The following is a 19,550-nucleotide window of genomic DNA, read 5'->3' on the forward strand; positions in this document are numbered from 1 at the left end:
CAGGAAGACAAGAGCTGCAACCTGTGCGGAGAGGCGGGCCACATGTATAAGACCTGCCCAAGACGGGGGGGCCCCACTTACGCACAGATGGCTGGAGGTGGCAATGTGAGCCGTGGACCCCCAAAGACCAGTAAGGTCCACCCGGAGAGCAAGGAAACGGAGTCTGGTAGCACCCAGAAAGAAGAACAGGCTGGAGTGGAGGAGGCGGCAGCCAGCGGAGAGACACAGCAGCTGATCCTAGCTCTAGCCGGGCAGATGGAAGAAATGGAGGAGGAGGAGGTAATCAAGCAGGCGGAGGAGTGGATACCTGTTAAAAACAGGAAGAGGAAATCTTGCCAGGCCCCCAAAGCCTCCCAGCAAAGGGGGAAAAGACAGCTGCACGAGGGAGGGACGGCCAGCTCTTCGGAGGGGGAAGATGGACGCACAGAAGGTCATCACCACCAGAAGAAGAGACAGAGCGCCGTCGGTAAAGAGGAGGGCATTTCCTCTCAACCAGGAAACAACGGACCCCCCGAAGTCCACCCTCCACCCAGTGAGAACCAGGAGGTACCCACTGCCCCACAACTACAGGCAACCGAGAGCTGCGATCCTCTGACAGTCCCACTGTCAGACACAGAACTGGACAGTGAGGACCCTTGCCCTGGCTCAATGACACCAGAGCGGGTAAATGACCCCAGTGAGGAGCTGGATAGCTACCTCAGCCCAGCGAAGGTCCAGCAGTTCGTGCTTACCTTGGGGATGTAGACAGCCACCCCAGAGACAGGACAGTCATATGGACAATGGTAACCCCATAAGCTGGGGGTTAAAGAAGTTTCATTTGCAGGGCACCCACTCAGTAGGTGGGTTCCGCTGAAGCCACAGCCAAATACCAAGAGACTGGATAATTAATTAATGTAACTGTTAATAGGATAACTGTGAATTTGATTAATTCAATTTGTTCTTTGTAATGTTAAGAAATGCAATGTATATAACTATGAATGACATGGAAAATTGTACAAGTAACAAAGATTTATTTACATGAATAAAGTATATTTTGAAATTAAAAAAAAAGTCCTGCAGTGATTCAGATATTTTCTGAGTAATCTGTTCAGAGATGTTTATATATATTATATACTGTATATTTTTTAGATTAGATTACTTACAGTGTGGAAACAGGCCCTTCGGCCCAACAAGTCCACACCGACCCGCCGAAGCGCAACCCACCCAGACCCATTCCCCTACATTTACCCCTTCACCTAACACTATGGGCAATTTAGCGTGGTCAATTCACCTAGCCTGCACATTTTCTTTTTGGACTGTGGGAGGAAACCGGAGCACCCGGAGGAAACCCACGCAGACACGGGGAGAATGTGCAAACTCCACACAGTCAGTCGCCTGAGGCGGGAATTGAACCCGGGTCCGTGGCGCTGTGAGGAGGCAGTGCTAACCACTGTGCCACCGTGCCATCCAATCCTATTTTCTAATTTATTACTGGACTTTGTATTTCTTTACTTTTCTAATGTTTTTCCCCTAAGAATCTGTAGCTTATGGCACCCATAAACGGTGACTTGTAAACTTTACACTGCACTCGTGTGAGTACGTGTGACAATAAAGTTAATTCAAATTCTACATCTCTGTAACAAGTAGAACTTGAACCCAGGCCTAACTGAAATCGTTAGATTCCCTGGGGAAGCTGGGCAATAAATGCTGGCACGTATTCCAGGAGTAATACTGCTTCCAATTTCAATGAAACAAAAAATTAATGCACATTAGAGATTTGGACCTCCAGCATCACATCTTCCCCCTCAGACTTTTACAGCACAGAATGAGGCCAATCAACCCATCATGTGTGATAGAGATCTGACTATACTAATCCGTCTTTTCCAGTTTGTGGCTCATAGCCCTTTAGGCTATGGCAATGCAGGTGGATATCCAAACGTTACGAGAGTTTCTAACTGAACCACCCTTTCAGACAGTGAGTTCCAGACTCCCTCCCCACTGTGGTGTTGAGAAATATATTGTTGCTGCCTTCATTCCAATTACTCATTTTCAAAACTGAACTTTTCAGCTGGTAGACTTACCCTGGGCTAATCCCAGTCTCATCTTGAAAGTACTTGGTTGAGACAGTACTTGGTTGGGGGTTTCACTTGTAGGCTAGAATTTCCCATTGCATTCTCAGGATTCCCCTGCCCATGGCCCTGTCATTCATTGGTGCTTCCATGCAATAAGAAAGGAGTGTTCGGTGGCCAGCAGTGTCGGTGAGCTGTTAGGTTCGAGTGGGATGAAAAAGATTTGCCAAAACAGCAATTGAGTGCTTGTGAACAATTTTGAGACTGTGAGGTGTGAGATTTACATAACAAGTTTTTCTCCCCCTCCCACCTCCTACTCAGTGCAGAAAGTGGGATTTTCCCACCTGGACCTCAAGATTCGTCGAGTACTAGAATAGGGCGACAAGAAATGAAAAGACAGAATAAGCCCAAAGACTAAGAGTAGAGAGGTTGAAAGCAGAGATCCGGCCTCAGACAACTGTCTGTGTGGAGTTTGCACATTCTCCCTGTGTCTGTGTGGGTTTCCTCCGGTTTCCTCCCATAGTCCAAAGATGTGCAGGCGAGGTGAATTGACCATGCTAAATTGCCCATCGTGTTAGGTGCATTGGTTAGAGTGAAATGGGTCTGGGTGAGTTACTCTTCGGAGAGTCGGTGTGGACTGGCTGGGCTGAAGGGCCTATTTCCACACTGTAGGGAATCTAATCTAATCTAATCAGAAAGCCAAGGATACAGCACAGTGGAACATGACCTGGGACTCAGTGTGGCCATAGGGAACAGGGAGAGGGGGTGTGCACAGTAGTTTGTCATCATCACCCCTTTTCTCAGGCTTCACCCACAAAGGCCATCGTCATGGCACCGCTAAACTCACTAACATCTTATTTTCCGAGGTTTTGAAGGTACGTCAATTCTGAAGAGTCAGAGTAGATTCAAAATGTCAACTCTCTACTGATGCTGTCCGACTTGCTGAGTTTCTCCAGCACTTTCTACTCCTTTCCTCCTTCATCCTTTTGGATGAGATGGTAAACTGAGGCCTTGCTCGCAATTCAGCTCAAACTTTCCTCCACTTTGTGATCTAAAATGGATTTTTGGGAATGCCTTTAATATAGCTAAATATTTCCATACTCTCAGACACATATTCACAATCTCAGATACAAATACACACACACACAAACATAAACTCACACACAGGGACAAAAACTCACAGTCACATACAAATTCATACACAGACTAACTCTCATATGTACAAATGTACATGCACACAAACACATGAATACAGAAACTCAATCACACACAAACACACAGACAAATTTTCACACAAATGCACACTCGCACACAAACTCTCACATAGAGAAACTCACACTCGCAAACATAAATTCACACTTGCACATACAAAATCACTCTTGCACACATACAAATGTACACACATGCAGCCAAACTCTCACAAATGTACATTTGTGCACACAAACTCTCACACACACTGAAACGCACACTAGCACACACAAACTCACACTGGCACACACAAACTCACTCACACAAACGTGCACACATATAGCAACTCACACTCGTACACACAAACTCACACCTGGTCACCCAAACTCTCACATACACAGGTATAAACTAGCATACACACAAAGACATAAACTGACACTGTGTAGAAGGAAGAATCAGTAAGGCAGGTGAAACAATGGTTTGCAACGTATCTTCAAAGAACAGACAGCAGGAACATTTCAGTCTAGTGATAACAAAGGAAAGCTAAGTGCAAATGGGGATAATAAATGTGAAGACCATCCTGATGGCTTTAACTAGGGAGTGTCTGTCACTCAATGTCTGATTTCTCTGCCATGACAGGAAATGCCTTTTTTCCCACTTGGAACCACAACGCAAGGCTGAGGAACATTCCTAGTAAGTGGACTTCCAGTGAAGCTAATTGCTCAGCTCTGTGCTAACTCATTTCCACTGGAGCCTCATCTTCCCTGTAATTATGGGCACTGTTCACCATCTGGATGCATGTGTGACTTCAAAAAGCTCAGACAACAGTTCAGCCTTTCCACCAAAAACACAGAAAAATGTCTAATTAAAGAGGAAGCCACAGCGGAACTGAGTGATTTATATCTGAGTTGCAAGACACAGCTTCTAAAAGGAACTACAGAGGAGTCATACACAGGTAAAAGCTGCTGTTTAGCTATCTGTTGTAGGATGAACATGACACCTAGAATTAGCAGGACCCCTGATTAAAATCAGTTTTCAAATAAAGTTCCCCTCCCCCTCCCGAATTTCCCATGCTAATTCGCAGACCGAACCATTCTGTCCAAAGTTTTCTCAGCTGGTTCCTTGCATTGGTAAGACGAGCCAATGGGTGCCAGTCATTGTGGAAGTAGGCCATTCAGCCCATCGAATCCATGCAATCCTCTGAAGAGCATCCCAACTAGACCCACCCTATCCCTGCATTTAGGAAAACGTGAGGACTGCAGATGCTGGAAACCAGAGTTTAGGTCAGAGTGGTGCTGGAAAAGCACAGCAGGTCAGGCAGCATCCGAGGAGCAGGAAAATCGACGTTTCGAGCAAAAGCCTTTCATCAGGAAGGCATTTCCCAAGGCTAATCCCTGGATACCACGGGGGCCATTTAGCACAGCCATTCTACACATCTTTGGACTATGGGAGGAAACCCACACAGACACAGGGAGAACGTGCAAACTCCACACAGACAGTCACCCGAGGCTGGAATTGAACCTGGATCACTGGTGCTGTGAGGCAGCAATTCTAACCACTGACCCACCAATGCATTCCTAAAAGGAACAATACAGCTCCATATCTCATCACCGTGGAATGTAATGCTGTTGAAGTTAATTTGTTTTTGGGATGCAGCCCAAAGCAGTATTCATTGCCCATCCCTCGATGAGGAAATTCGGGCTTAATGTATGGAAATTTCTACACTGCAGACAGAAACAAAATCAAACAAACAACCACAGCATCAAAACGCAGGAACAATAAGGATATGAAATCATTCTCATGAGGACAATCATTAAACCTCCCCCCCTCCCCCCCTTCCCCAAGCAGTGTACAAGGAAAGTGAGAAGTGAGCATGTTTTTATCCGAGAGGCATGAGCATTTGTGATGCCAAGCCATGCGAGGCTATGTGCCACATGCTGGGAAATGGGATTCAAATCATTCGCTGGTTGTGTTTGACCATTTTTCTGTGCTGTAGGTCTCTATGACTCCGAGAGTAAAGTGCTGCTGATCCTGACTGCAGTTCATGTGCACTTAGCCAACCTTTATTCTTTAACATGACTCACCTTCAGTGTTAACAGGGGTTTCTGACAGTGGAACCCCCCCCCCCCCCCCACTTCAAATCAAACTTCAAGAACAACTTGCTCCCATTTAAACTTACCTTGATGCAGTGCTCCAATAGAGAGAGCCTAATGCATGCTCAAGCAACAGCCATGATTTGGAGATGCTGGTGTTGGACTGGGGTGTACAAAGTTAAAAATCACACAACACCAGGTTATAGTCCAACAGGTTTAATCGGAAGCACTGAAAGCTAGTGTGGCAAGGTGGCTCAGTGGTTAGCAATACTGCCTCACAGCACCAGGATCCCAGGTTCGATTCCAGCCTTGGGTGACTGTCTGTGTGGAGTTTGCACGTTCTGCGTGGGGGTACTCTGGTTCCCTTCCACAGTCCAAAGATGTGAAGGTTAGATGAATTGGCCATGCTAAATTGCCCATAGTGTTAGATGCATTAGCCAGACGGAAATGGGACTGGGTGGGTTACTCTACGGAGGGTCAGTACTGACTTGTTGGGCCGAAGGGCCTGTTTCCACACTGTAGGGAATCTAACCATAACCTGGGTGCTGTGTGATTTTTAACTTCAAGCAACAGCGACATTGTTTGAGCAGAACCCTCCAGTCTTTTGGATTCAATGTTAAATTAACACCTTTCCACTATAACCTCTGGTTTGGGCTTGTCCAAAGTGTGTTTTTTGTTGGTGCAATTTTTGTTGGTTTCTTTCTTTCTTTCTTTTAACCCTTTGTGTTGCATTCAGATGGCTGCTATAGAGCCATTGACACCTCATTTGTACTTCTTTCTTCCTTTATTGTACCATTACCACTCTCTTTAGCTTTTGCATCATGAAACCTTTTGTCTGTTAATTGCTTCTGGGCTCCACCCTACTCCAGCCCTTCCCTTTCTGTTTTTTACTCTTTTAATGGTATGCGGGTGTCAATGGCAAGGCTAGCACTGACTACCACAAGGGCTTGCTCAGACTTTTAGAATCATAGAATCTCTACAGTGTGAAAACAGGCCATTCGGCCCAACAAATTCACACCGACCCTCCGAAGAGTATCCCACCCAGACTCATTTCCCTGCCCTTATGACTTGACATTTCCCCTGACTGATGTACTTAACCTACACATCCCTGAACACTGTGGGCTGTTTCCCTTGGCCAATTCACCTAAGCTAAAAGGAGCACCCAGAGGAAACCCATGCAGACACGGGGAGAATGTGCAAACTCCACACAGACAGTCGCCCGAGGCTGGAATCGAACCCGGGTCCCTGACGTTGTGAGGCAGCAGTGCCAACCACTGACCCATCCTTTTGATTTGATTTATTTATTGTCACGCATATTTTGTTACAAAATACAATGAAAAGTGTTGGATAGTGAGGCCGCTTTCTGGCACCATCTTAAAACACCGAAAAATAAACAAAACACAGAAATATAAAAGGCAGAAAAGTAAAAAGACAAAGTTAGTGAAGTGTCAACCACACTGTTGTGGGTCTGGAGTCACGTGTAGGCCAGACTGGATTTTCCAACGTTCTTGTTTTCCTCATTCCTTCATGAAATGTTGGTGCTACTGGTGCAACCAACATTTGTTGTCCATCTCTAAATGCCACAAAGGAGTGGCTCACTAAACCATTTCAGAGAGAGGTTCAGAGTCAAATACATTGCTGTGGATCTGGAGTGGCATGTAGTCTAGATTAAATGGCAGATTTCCTTCCCTAAAGCACTATAACAATCGACGATAGGTTCACGATCGAGAGTGTGGTGCTGGAAAAGCACAGCAGGTCAGGCAGCATCCAAGGAGCAGGAGAGTCGGCGTTTCGGCCAAAAGGCCTTCCTGATGTTGCCTGACCTGCTGTGCTCTTCCAGCACCACACTCTCAACTCTAACCTCCAGCATCTGCAGTCCTCACTTTCTCATTGTTTCATGGTCACAATCGTTAAAAGTCATCCTTGAATTCCAGATGAACTGGATCGAAATTCCATCGGCTCCAGCGGTGAAATTTAAATCCATTGCACCGAGACCGTCTTTCCCCCCTCCCCCATCCATACATCACCACCGTCACCTCCCATCCCCCATGTCCCCCCCACTTTAGCCTGGGTCTTTGGTTTACTGTATCAGTGACACAGCCAGGCACAACACATCTTCCTACTGCTTTAATATCATGTCTTTCTGATGAATGGGGAAACACTGCAGAAGATAGGGTTTTGCAGATTCTCATGCATGAATCACAAAAACCAAGGACCATATTCAAGTTCCGTGGATAATAGGGAAGGCAAGTAAAATGTTGGCCTTCATTTCATAAGGAATGGTCTATAAAAGCAGATAGGTCTTGCTACAACTGTAAAAGTAGCAGATACATGGGAACACGACCACCTTCATGTACCCCCCCCCCCCCCCGCCCCCCCGAGCCACTCACCATCCTGTCTTGGAAATATATCACTGTTCCTTCACTGTTGCTGGGTCAAAATCCTGGAATTCCCTCCCTAAGGGCATTCTGGGTCAACCCACAGCAGGTGGAGTGCAGTGGTTAAAGGAGGCAATCACCACCTTCTCAAAGGGCAACTAGGGACAGACAGTAAATCATAGAAGCCCCACAGAGTGGAAACAGGCCCTTTGGCCCAACAAGTCCACACTGACTGGCTGAAGAATCTTCCACCCGAATCCATTCCCTATTATTCTACATTTACCCCAGACTAATGCACCTAACCTACACATCCCTAAACACTCTGGGCAATTTAGCATGGCCAATTCACCCATATCTGCACATCTTTGGACCGTGGGAGGAAACCAGAGCACCCGAAGGGTACCCACACAGACACGGGGAGAATGTCCAAATTCCATTGAGCATTTCCAGCAATATTCTTCTTTAGCTTGTATTTATACAGTGCTTTTGATATGGCAAATTATCCAAAAGGGAACACAATCAAACAAAAATCCAAACAGTGACATTAGTAGCAGAGGTAAGAAATATCTCAATGGAGGTACGAATGTGGAGAGATTTCGGAAAGGAATTCCAGAGGTTAGGGTGTAGGTGACTGAAGGTACAAACAGGTGATATAATGGCTCAGTGGTTTGTACTGCTGCCTCACAGCGCCGGGCCCAGGTTCGATCCCAGCGTCAGGCGACTGTCTGTGTGGAGTTTGCACATTCTCCCCATGTCTGTGTGAGTTTCCTCCGGGTGCTCCATTTTCTTCCAACGATTCTGTGCAGGTCAGGTGAATTGGCCATGCTAAATTGCCTATAGTGTTCAGGGATGTGTAGGTTGGGTACATTACTCAGGGGTTAAATGTAGGGGATAAGAGCAAATCACTGCAGATGCTGGAATCTGAAACCAAATGAGAAAATGCTGGAAAATTCTCAGCAAGTCTGGCAGCATCTGTAAGGAGAGAAAAGAGCTGACGTTTTGAGTCTAACTGACCCTTTGACCCAATGACTTGGTACCTGGAATGGGTGTGGAAACTGCTGGAGTTACCACTGATAAAGAGGGATTTATAAAACAGATGTAAAAAAAAATCAAGATGTTGCGTAACCGAGGGTTAAATTGAATCAGCAATCACAATATGAAAAATCTGGAGTCCCACTTCTGATTTGATTATCTCTATATCAATAGTTTGAGGCAGGTCAATGTCAGTGCTGTGCCTGCAGGCACTATCCTTACTGGATATTAACAAGAGGACCCATCTTCATGTTCTCAAGAATATATTACCTGGATATAAAGTATTAGAAAAGTTCTGATTTCCTTAAGGAACATTCCTAACTCAACCACAGATCATTCTCTTTCTGCTCTGTGCACTAAACCTGCCCCCCAGTACAGTACTTGGCCCCATTGTATTATCTCAGAGAGACCTAATATGGTGCAACATCCACTCTGCCTTTGTTTTCTGATTGCAGGACGCCCTTTGTCATAGACACCCTGAAGGATTAGCACTCCTTAAATTGTAGACAGTACACTGTGACAATATCCTTTCCAAAGGATAGCCAATTACAGACAAGCAGCAGCAAAAACCTTGATTCGCATGAGGGACAATGTAACCTGCAGTTTAATTGGAGTCACATTACATCAAAAATCCAGAAGTTCAATAGCCTTTATGTCCTTTACCATTGGCCTTGACTAAAGCAGTGATGCAATGAATGATTCAATTTATATTTGTTTCTAATTTGTATCATAAAGATCAATAAAATGTGTGACAAGACAAAATACAAGGTCAACCCTCCTGTGATAATGTGACATCTACCCTCTCACTGAGCAGCTCAGTGGTTAACAATGCTACCTCACAGCGTCAGGGACCCGAGTTCAATTCCAACCTCTTCCTCCAAATGCACTGTACTTTGAGACTGTTATCTAAATGAATGGTGGAGCAGGTTTGAGGACTGACTGCTTCCCATCCCAGTTCAGCCACCTGCTGCATGTTGGAGGCTCAGCAATGGGTTGCATGGGCTAGTGGTGCCTACAGAACTACATTCTAACATGAACCAAACTCTTGGGAGTGGCTCAGTGGTTAGCTCTGTTGCCTCACAGTACTAGGGACCTAGTTTAATTCTAGCCTTGGGGGTGACCATCTGTGTGGAGTTTGCACGTTCTTCCTGTGCCTGTGTGGGTTTTCTCCCACAGTCCAGGTTAGGTGGATTGGTCTTGGCTAAATGGTGTATAGTGTCCAGGGATGAGTGGATTAACCAAGGGAAATATAGGGTAGGGGCGGGACTCTTTGTGGGATGCTCTTCAAAGGATGGGTGTGGACTCAATGGGCTGAATGGCCTTCTTCCACATGGTAGGGTTCAAAGATTCCTCTCCAATGGAAGAGTAAAAGAGTCATAGCATCACAGAAGGTGACCATTCGGCCCATGCCAATGGAAGAGGAACAGAGGCCCTTCTCCCAACCTGAAACGTTAACTTTGATTTCTCTCCACAGGTGCTGCCAGACCTGCTGAGTGTTTTCCAGCAATTTCTGTTTTTGCTTCTAATTTCAACACCCATTTTCAGTTTTCCAATTTTATTTATGCCTTAACAAAATACCTTGACGATCAGATCTGATGTGAGGACTCCAGATTCTAGTAAAGGGCTTATTACCAAAACGTACACCCTCCTGCTCCTCGGATGCTTGATGACGGGGCAGCAGTTTGAGAGCCTGTGATTTCGAACAAACCTATTGGATTATGATCTGGTGGCGTGTGACTTCTGACAGCAGTCCAACACTGGTACCTCCACAGTACATTCACCACAGCAATAGATGTGTGTGTGGACAACCCCATCAGCAACTTTACTGCACTTGGTAGAACTGAATGCCACAAACAATGACCAGCAGTTATGTCAGATAATAAAATATTTCCAGTGCACGGCCAGATGCCAGAAAAGGCACCAAATCTAGTCATTGAGGAGGGGCACTGTTCAAACGCTGTACACTCCTAACACAGTGTTGCTGTGTCATTAGCAATTGTTTTAAAGAAAGTGTGTATTTCACCCCTTTACCGATTGTTACACCTTATCTACAAGCCTCCACCCTTTCTGCCAACTTTGCCTTCCAGTATATAGTTTCCAAAGAAACACTGCACTTACTTGATCAGGTTTGGGTTTAACTTGAGGCTTCTTGAAGAAGGAAGTTCTTGCAGTGAAGAAATATTCTTCAGAGTCCTCTTCCAAACTGCTGTACCCGCTGCTCATAGTGCTAGTCCACGTCATCTGCAATAGGCTCCTTCTACCAGCTCTCCCTCCCTCTCTCACACACACAGCAGCAGCGGCAGAAATGGACAATATTCAGGGCTAAATCCAAGGCTATTGACTGAGGCAGTTCCTCGTGCAGTTTCCCCTCTTCGTTCTAAGAAACATAAGGGATTCAGATCCGTGCCGTGCTGTCAACTCTCCCCAATCCAGGAGGAATTGGCGTCTGGCCGACTTTAGGTGTTGACATTGTACATTAAGTCCCTCCTCTCTCTCTCTCCAATATTTCTCCCCAGGCTTTTCGACTCTGAACTCTTAAGGCAAAAAAAAAGTCTCACTCCGTACGAGAGAGAGAGAGAGAGAGAGAGAGAAACTGCCTGAGCAGCGAGTTAACTATTTTCTGAACGCTGGAGCTGACTGGTGCTGTACAATAAATGATTTGTTGGCAAATCAGACGTTGTAACTCGGCAGCTCACACCCACAACTGTGAGGGGTGAAGTCATTACTGACCAACCCTCCGTCAGTTTCTGCAACTCCACTGCAAATTAGATTTCCTGTAAATCCAGCACCGGCTGTGAAAAAAAAATAAAGCCACCCAAACCCGGAATGAATCAGTTGACAATAGGGTGTGAGAAGGACCTGTAATGTTTGTGTCCATTGTAAGGCAAAAAAAGATAGGGGTGGAGATTGTGCTAAATTGACTGAATCACAATGATACTTAATCTCCCCAGAGGAATAAAGAACGAGTCTCAATGTTTCAGTCTCTCCATTCGGTGCGATTTCATGTTGTTTTGGTTTTATGGGTTTCTCGGCTAAGTGGTTGTAGGATGTACAAATCAGACAAGGTTGATGCTCGTCCAACAAGGACACCCTTTCGTGACCGTTTGAACTCACAATTCATGGTCATCTTCAAGCCCCTGATGTTCTCAATGCAAACTCCCCTGGGTCTCACTGAAACTGACTACACACACACACACACACTGAGAAAAACAAGTGATTGGTTGGTTTTCAGTGGATGGGTGTGGGAGTCTGGTAAGGGAGAGTTTGCCAGATCCCTTCTCCCTTCCCCCGGATCTCCCCAGAGCAGCCCACCGACCCCCTCCCCTTTGTTTTTTTAGATTGGATTCCCTACAGTATGGAAACAGGCCCTTCGGCCCAACAAGTCCACACCAACCCTCCGAAGAGTAACCCACCCAGACGCATTCCCCTACCTTGTATTTACCCCTGATTAATGCGCCTAACACTATGGGCAATTTAGCATGACCAACACACGTAACCTGCACATCTTTGGATTGTGGGAGGAAACCGGAGCACCCGGAGGAAACCCACACAGACACAGGGAGAATGTGCAAACTCCACACAGTCAGTCGCCTGAGGCAGTATTCAAACCCGGGTCCCTGGTGCAGTGAGGCAGCAGTGCTAACCACTGAGCCATCGTGCCTCCCAAATCTTGCTGCTATCCCACCTCCAGCGATTCCCCCGTTCTATTACCCATCTGGATCATTCTGGCTTCAGGTCTTATCTGAATAGCCACCAAACCCTGCCCTGTTTCATCCCCAGAAACTGAAATTCCCACCCCCCCACATCTCCCCAGATCTTATCCCACACTCCCTCCTTCCGTTGCAGGTCTCTTCCCCCCACCACCGAGGTATCAGACTCTCCAGGAAGCTCAGTGACACCTCTCCCTGGAGGCCTCCACAGATCCTTACCCAACCCCTCCCCGTTCCCCACCTTTGCACACACCAGATGCCCATTCCAATCCCTGGAACCCTGCCATTCCCCTCCCCAAAATCCCCTAAGCCACTCCCTCACCAGAAGCCTCATCCCCCCACACATACAGTTGCCTTCTCCAGAATCCCTCAGTCCCTCGCTGGCCCTCCCCAGAACCCAACCCTCACCCTCATTCCACCCTGACAGCCCCTCCCTGCCATCCTGTGCTCGGTCAGACCAGACCTCTCTGTAACCTTCACAATTACTATCATTGGACTCTTCAACCCCATTCAAACTACAATCCTATCTTGAACCTTTCCTTATAGATCAGCACCGTTCTGCTCTCACTCATTCACATGGATTCTCAGTTACGCCATGTCTGAATTTCCAAACTCTCTGGGACCAGCTCTTTGCATGTGCTCGATAATAACTTTTCCACCAATGACCAGCAGCGTTTCTGTTACCAAGGCCCTAAGCTCTGAATTCTTTTTCCTGAACCAGCAGTAACATTCACACCACATCACTATAGCTGTTTCCAGCAAAATAAAATCTAACCATCGCCCCTTCACATTCAAAGGCTGTACCATCACTCAATCCTGTATTGTCAGTATCCTGGGATTAGGATTGACTGTAAACTGAATTGAAGCGATTTCTGAAGAAGGGCTTATGCCCGAAGCGTCGATTCTCCTGCTCCTCGGATGCTGCCTGGCCTGCTGTGTTTTTCCAGCATCACGTTTTTCAACTCTGGTCTCCAGCATCTGCAGTCCTCACTTTCTCCCTGTAAACTGAACTGGACTATTCATAGAATCCCTACAGTATGGAAACAGGCCCTTCTGCCCAACGAGACCTATTCCCCTACCCTACACATCCCTGAACACTATGGGAATTCACCTGACGTGCACATCTTTGGACTGTGGGAGGAAACCCTCGCAGACACAGGGAGTGTGTGTAAACTCCACCTAGACAGTCACCCGAGGTTGGGATCAAACCCGGGACCTGGGCGCTGTGAGACTGCAGTGCTAAACACCGAGCCACTGTGCCACCCAAGAATATTTTGGCTACAAGAGCAGGATAGAGGCTACGAATACTGTGGTGAGTAACTCACCTCCTGACTCCCCAAAGCCTGACCACCATCCATAGTGCACAAGTCAGGAGTGTGACGGAATACTCTCCACTTGCCTGGATGAGTGCAGCTCCGACAATATTAAGGAAGCCAGCCAGGACAAAGCAGCCCACTTTTTGGTACTTCATCCACAAGCATCCACTCCCTCCACCACCGATGTTCAGTAACAGCCGTGTGTACTATCCACAAGATGCACTGTAGGAATTCACCAAAGATCCTCAGACATCACCTTCCAAACCCATGACCACTTCCGTCTAGAAGGACAAGGGCAACAGATACATGGAAACCACCACCAGGTAGTTCCCCTCCAAGCCATTCACCATCCTGCCTTGGAATTATATCTTTCACTGTTGCTGAGTCAAAACCCTGGAAGTCCCTCCCTAATGGCATTGTAGAGTAGATTTTATTTGTCATTTCTACCATATACAACTGATACAGTAAAACCGAGACAGCGTTCCTCCAGGACTGAGAGTGCTACATGGACAGCACAAACTACAATCGTACACGGCATAATGTGCATAAGAAGTGCAAAACACACAAGTTACAGTGTAATAGAAGGATGATACATAACAGACATTTTTCTAGCAGCAATTCTAAGTTGTGCAAAGAATTTCAGATGGGAAAGTGTTCAATCATACTGTGCTAAGGAGCCTTGGGGGAAGAAACTGTTGCACAGTCTGGCCATAAGAGACCGAATGCTCCAGTAGTTTCTGTCAGATGGCAGGACGGTGAGGAGTTTGAGTGAGGGGGGTGTGAGGTCTTCCAAAACGCTCCTCGCCTTTCAGATGCAGTGTGAGGTGTAATGGAGGGAAGGGAGACCCTGATGATCCTCTCAGCTGTCCTCACTATCCAGTGTAGCGTCTTACAATCTGAGACAGTGCAATTCCCAAACCAATCAGTGATTCTGAAGCTCAGGATCCTCTTTCGGGTTTACCTGCACCAAATGGACTGCAGCGGTTTAAGAAGGCAGCTCACCACCACCTTCCCAAGTGCAACAGACAGTAAATGCTGGCCCAGCCAATCCCATGAATAAGTAAAACAAAACACCCTCTCCGTTCCTCTCCATCTCTCCTTCTTTAGGACTGAGATGAAGAGAATTGTTTTCACCCAGGGAATGATGAACCCTGTGGAATTCCCTGCTCAGAAAGCAGTTGAGGTCAAAACTAGTGAAGGCATTCAAGAAGGAGTTTGATCCAGCTCATGAGGATCAGAGGGTATGGGGGAGAAAGCAGGAACAGGGACTGAGTTGGATATATTGAAAAGCAGAACAGGTTTGAAGGGCCGAATGACCTACCCCTATTTTCACGATCTAAAATCATCCCTTGGGGCAAAGTGTTTGGTCACCTGCCCTAAGATTTCCTTCCGGCCTGACGTTAAATTCGCATTTGGTGATGCTCCTGTAAATGCTGTGGACATTTTCCTATGGCCAAGATGCTACACAAATGCACGTTGTTGTTGTTGCTGCGCAGAATGATCTTGCGGTGCGTATTGCTGTTACTCCCATTTCCTATACTGTCAGATGTGACTCAGTCATACTTCAGTACTCAGGCAAAACCACCCTAGAGTGAAATTCCCCCAGCAGCACGCGGCACTGTGGAACCATCAGGGGTGATGTAATCGCATGAGACACTAAACCACAGTCCTCACCTCTCAGGGTAGATATGGAAAATCCCATGGCACCATGTTGAAGGGGAGTCCTAAACATCACAGAAACTGAGTACAATATCTGGGTTGTTATCACATTATTGTTTGTGGGATCATGCTGTGTACAGATTGAAGCTACTGGGCTACAGCAGTTGCTACTTCATAGAAGGGTCATGAAACAGTTATATAAATACAACATTTGTTTGTCATTACAATTTGTATTTTTGTAAAGCCGTTGTGGACATCCTGAGGCTGTGGCAAGTGCTATACAAATGCAAGTCTTTCTTCTTTGTCATTTTAGGTCGGCCACATTTGGAGTTTCGTGTGCAGTTCTGCTTCCCACGCCATGGGAAGGATGTGCAGGTTTTGCAGAAGGTGCAAAAGAGGTTTTACCAGCATAATGCCTGAATTAGAATATATTAACTAAAAGGAGAGAGTGAACAAACTTGGGTTGTTTTCATTAATGGTAAGGTCCTAGGGAGTGTTACTGAACAAAGAGACCTTGGAGTGCAGGTTCATAGCTCCTTGAAAGTGGAGTCGCAGGTAGAGAGGATAGTGAAGAAGGTGTTTGGTATGCTTTCCTTTATTGGTCAGAGTATTGAGTACAGGATTTGGGAGGTCATGATGTGGCTGTACAGGACATTGGTTAGGTCACTGTTGGAATATTGCGTGTAATTCTGGTCTCCTTTCTATCAGAAAGATGTTGTGAAATTTGAAAGGGTTCAGAAAAGATTTACAAGAATTTTGCCAGGGTTGGAGGTTTTGAGCTATAGGGAGAGGCTGAATAGGCTGGGGCTGTTTTCCCTGGAGGCTGAGGGGTGACCTTATAGAGGTTTACAAAATCATGAGGGAAATAGGTAGGGTAAATAGACAAAGTCTTTTCCCTGGGGTCGGGGAGTCCAGAACTAGAGGGCACAGGTTTAGGGCAAGAGGGGAAAGATATAAAAGAGACCTAAGGGGCAATTTTTTCACCCAGAGGGTGGTACGTGTATGGAATGAGCTGCCAGAGGAAATGGGGGAGGCTGGTAGAATTGCAACATTTATATGGCATCTGGATGGGTATATGAATAGGAAGGGTTTGGAGGGATATGGGCCAGGTGCTGGCAGGTGGGACTAGATTGGTTTGGGATATCTGGTCAGCATGGACGAGTTGGACCGAAGGATCTGTTTCTGTGTTGTACATCTCTATGACCCTATGACTAGAACCATTGGAGGCTGAGGGGGCGACCTGATAAGAGAACAAAAAATTATGAGAGGTATGCTTAGGGTGGATAGTTGGAGTCTTTTTCCCAGGGTATAAATGTCAAATACTAGGGAGCGTAAGTTTGAGGTGAGGGGGGAAAGTTTAAAGGAGATGTGCAAGGAAGGTTTTTGACACAGAGGGTGGTAGGTGCCTGGAACGCTCTGTCAGGAGAGGTAGTAGGAGCAGATACAATAGCAACATGTAAGTGGCATTCAGACTGACACATGAACAGACAGGGATCATGGTGGGTGGCACGGTGGCACAATGGTTAGCACTGCTGCCTCACAGCGCCAGGGACCCGGGTTCAATTCCCGACTTAGGCGACTGACTGTGTGGAGTTTGCACGTTCTCCCCGTGTCTGCGTGGGTTTCCTCCGGGTGCTCCGGTTTCCTCCCACAGTCCAAAGACGTGCAGGTCAGGTGAATTGGCCATGCTAAATTGCCCGTAGTGTTAGGTAAAGGGGTAGATGTAGATGTAGGGGTATGGGTGGGTTGCGCTTCGGTGGGTCGGTGTGGACTTGTTGGGCCGAAGGGCCTGTTTCCACACTGTAATCTAATCTAATGATGGACTGAAGGGGCTGTTACTGTGCTGCACTGTACTATGTTTTCTGTTAACTGGCTCATTATCTTTCCTCACCCTCTCCACTGCTTTACGCTTCACTCATTCTTCCACCTCGCTTGAACTTCTCTCTTCCACAGTCCATTCCGTGGATCTGCTGATCTCTTCCTCGTCCACCTTTCCCATCTCGTTTTTCTTTCTCCTTTCGTGGAAAGTGGGTATCCCTGGTCCAATGTTTATTGCCCATCGCTGATTGTGGCTTTCCGTGTCAGAGGGCAGTTAAGAGTCAACCACATTTCTGTGTCGAGAGTGTGGTACTGGAAAAGCACAGCAGGTCAGGCAGCAACCAAAAAGCAGGAGAATCGATGTTTCGGGCAAAAGCCCTTCAGTGCAGTTCAGGCCCTTTGGCCCTTGATGTTGCACCAACCTGAGAAACCAATCTGAAGCCCACCTAACCTATACTATTCCATTATGATCCATATGTTTATCCAATGACCACTTAAATGCTCTTAAAATTGGTGAGTCTACTACTGTTGAAGGCAAGGTGTTCCACATCCTTACTACTCTCTGAGTAAAGAAACTACCTCTAACATCTGCCCGATATCTAACACCCCTCAATTTAAAGCTATGGGAAGCGCACCGATATTCCAGCCCCAACACTCCCATGGTCATCACAGAAGCTAAAGACTCAATCAAATCAGTCAATGTCCACTCATTTACCTGCCTGATGGACTCTGGTGTACAGAAAATACTGACAACGTTTCTTAACAAGAAATTACTATTTATTACAAAGAAATCAATTCTAATCATAGGAAACAAAATATGCATTATTAACTTCTAACTCTGTTAGCTAAGCTCTATCTTCTTTCTACGTTCTACACACACATACAGACAGACACCGAGCAACAGATAAACATACATTTAGGGCAGCACGGTGGCTCAGTGGTTAGCACTGCTGCCTCATAGCACCAGGGTGGCTGTCTGTGTGGAGTTTGCACATTCTCTGCATGGGCTTACTCTGGGTGCTCCGGTTTCCTCCCATAGTCCAAAGATATGCAGGTCAGGTGAATTGGCCATGCTAAATTGCCCACAGTGTTAGGTGCATTAGTCAGAGGGAAATTGGTCTGCGTGGGTTACTCTTCGGAGGGTCGGTGTGGACTTGTTGGGCCGAAGGGCCTATTTCCACAGTGTAGGGAATCTAATTTTTAAAAAAAACATGTTATATGGAGGAATAATGTTACTGGGGAAGCACAGTTTAATAGCACCAGTCCTCAGGGTAAAATAAGGTGTCCCTTTTGTTTCTTCCAAGTCCTCCTGATGTAAATCCTTCACATTCAAGTCCTTTCAGCTCTTTGGTGAAATAGTTGATGCATTTATTATTTAGTCTTTCAGTTACTGGTTAGAGTCAACAGTTTATAGCAGGAGAGATTAGCTATCTTTCAATTCTTTGTAACTTCACTGCAAACAGAGAGAGAGCGAGATATTGTCTCTTGCAGACGGGAGAACTTCTGTCTTTGTATTGTTCACACACAAGCTGTCCACCTGCCCAGGAGTTATTAGAGAGATGTTGTCATGCCGATACCTCCTTGCCTAGACAACTGGTCCTGCTTGAAAAATCAATCAGCTGCCTGTCTCTGGCTACATAGCCTCGGTACCCAATACAGTGCTGTTGGGTATCAAACATCTTCCCCGGGTGCAAGCTCATAATGGATCCCAGGAATGTGATTTAAAAATGTAGCAACTCCTTGGTTTTAAAGCAGTCCTTTTTTCGCCCTTTAGGCCAATATCCAAAATAAATAAAAGGATGTGATTTTACCCCTTTCATCTGAACAGGATACCAAAACAAGACCTGAGCATTTCTCTATCCTCTAGTTCCAAATTGCATACCCTCCTATTTAGCATTTAAAAGATCTATCACAATAAAAAAGACTAGGTATAAACTTTCCAAACTCTGGGTTGTATTCCCAGCTAAGATTTTGTAGCAGCCAGCTCAGAGCCCCCCCCCCCCCCCCCCACTGCCTTAAATACGTTTGGAGGTGCCGGTGTTAGACTGGGGTGTACAAAGTTACAAAGCACACAACACCAGGTTATAGTCCAACAGCTTTATTTGGAAGCACTAGCTTTCGGAGCACTGCTCCTTCATCAGGTGGTTGTGGAGTATAAAATCGTAAGACACGGTGTGATGTAACTGAAATTATATATTGAACAAACAATTCAGGTCTTTTTCAATATATAATTTCAGTTACATCACACTGTAAACCATTGCTATAAATTCTATATCTTACGATCTTCTCCTCCACAAAATGATGAAGG

General features: G+C 46.1%; 1 protein-coding gene across 2 annotated transcripts in view; it reads right to left on the minus strand.

Moving 5' to 3' along the window:
* The window catches only part of rassf3 (Ras association domain family member 3), a 213,724-nt gene that overhangs the window by 68,982 nt on the left and 125,192 nt on the right, over window positions 1–19,550 (minus strand). The window contains exon 1 of one of the 2 annotated variants that reach the window (XM_072551885.1): window positions 10,858–11,409. The exons of the other annotated variant lie outside the window; for it this stretch is intronic. Coding sequence (XP_072407986.1) covers window positions 10,858–10,980 — 123 coding nt within the window. The 5' untranslated portion in view covers window positions 10,981–11,409. Of the gene's footprint in view, window positions 1–10,857; window positions 11,410–19,550 lie in introns of those variants that run through there. 2 annotated transcript variants of the gene reach the window in all.

Source organism: Chiloscyllium punctatum, chromosome 32, assembly GCF_047496795.1.
Source record: "Chiloscyllium punctatum isolate Juve2018m chromosome 32, sChiPun1.3, whole genome shotgun sequence".
Classification (NCBI taxonomy): Eukaryota; Metazoa; Chordata; class Chondrichthyes; order Orectolobiformes; family Hemiscylliidae; genus Chiloscyllium; species Chiloscyllium punctatum.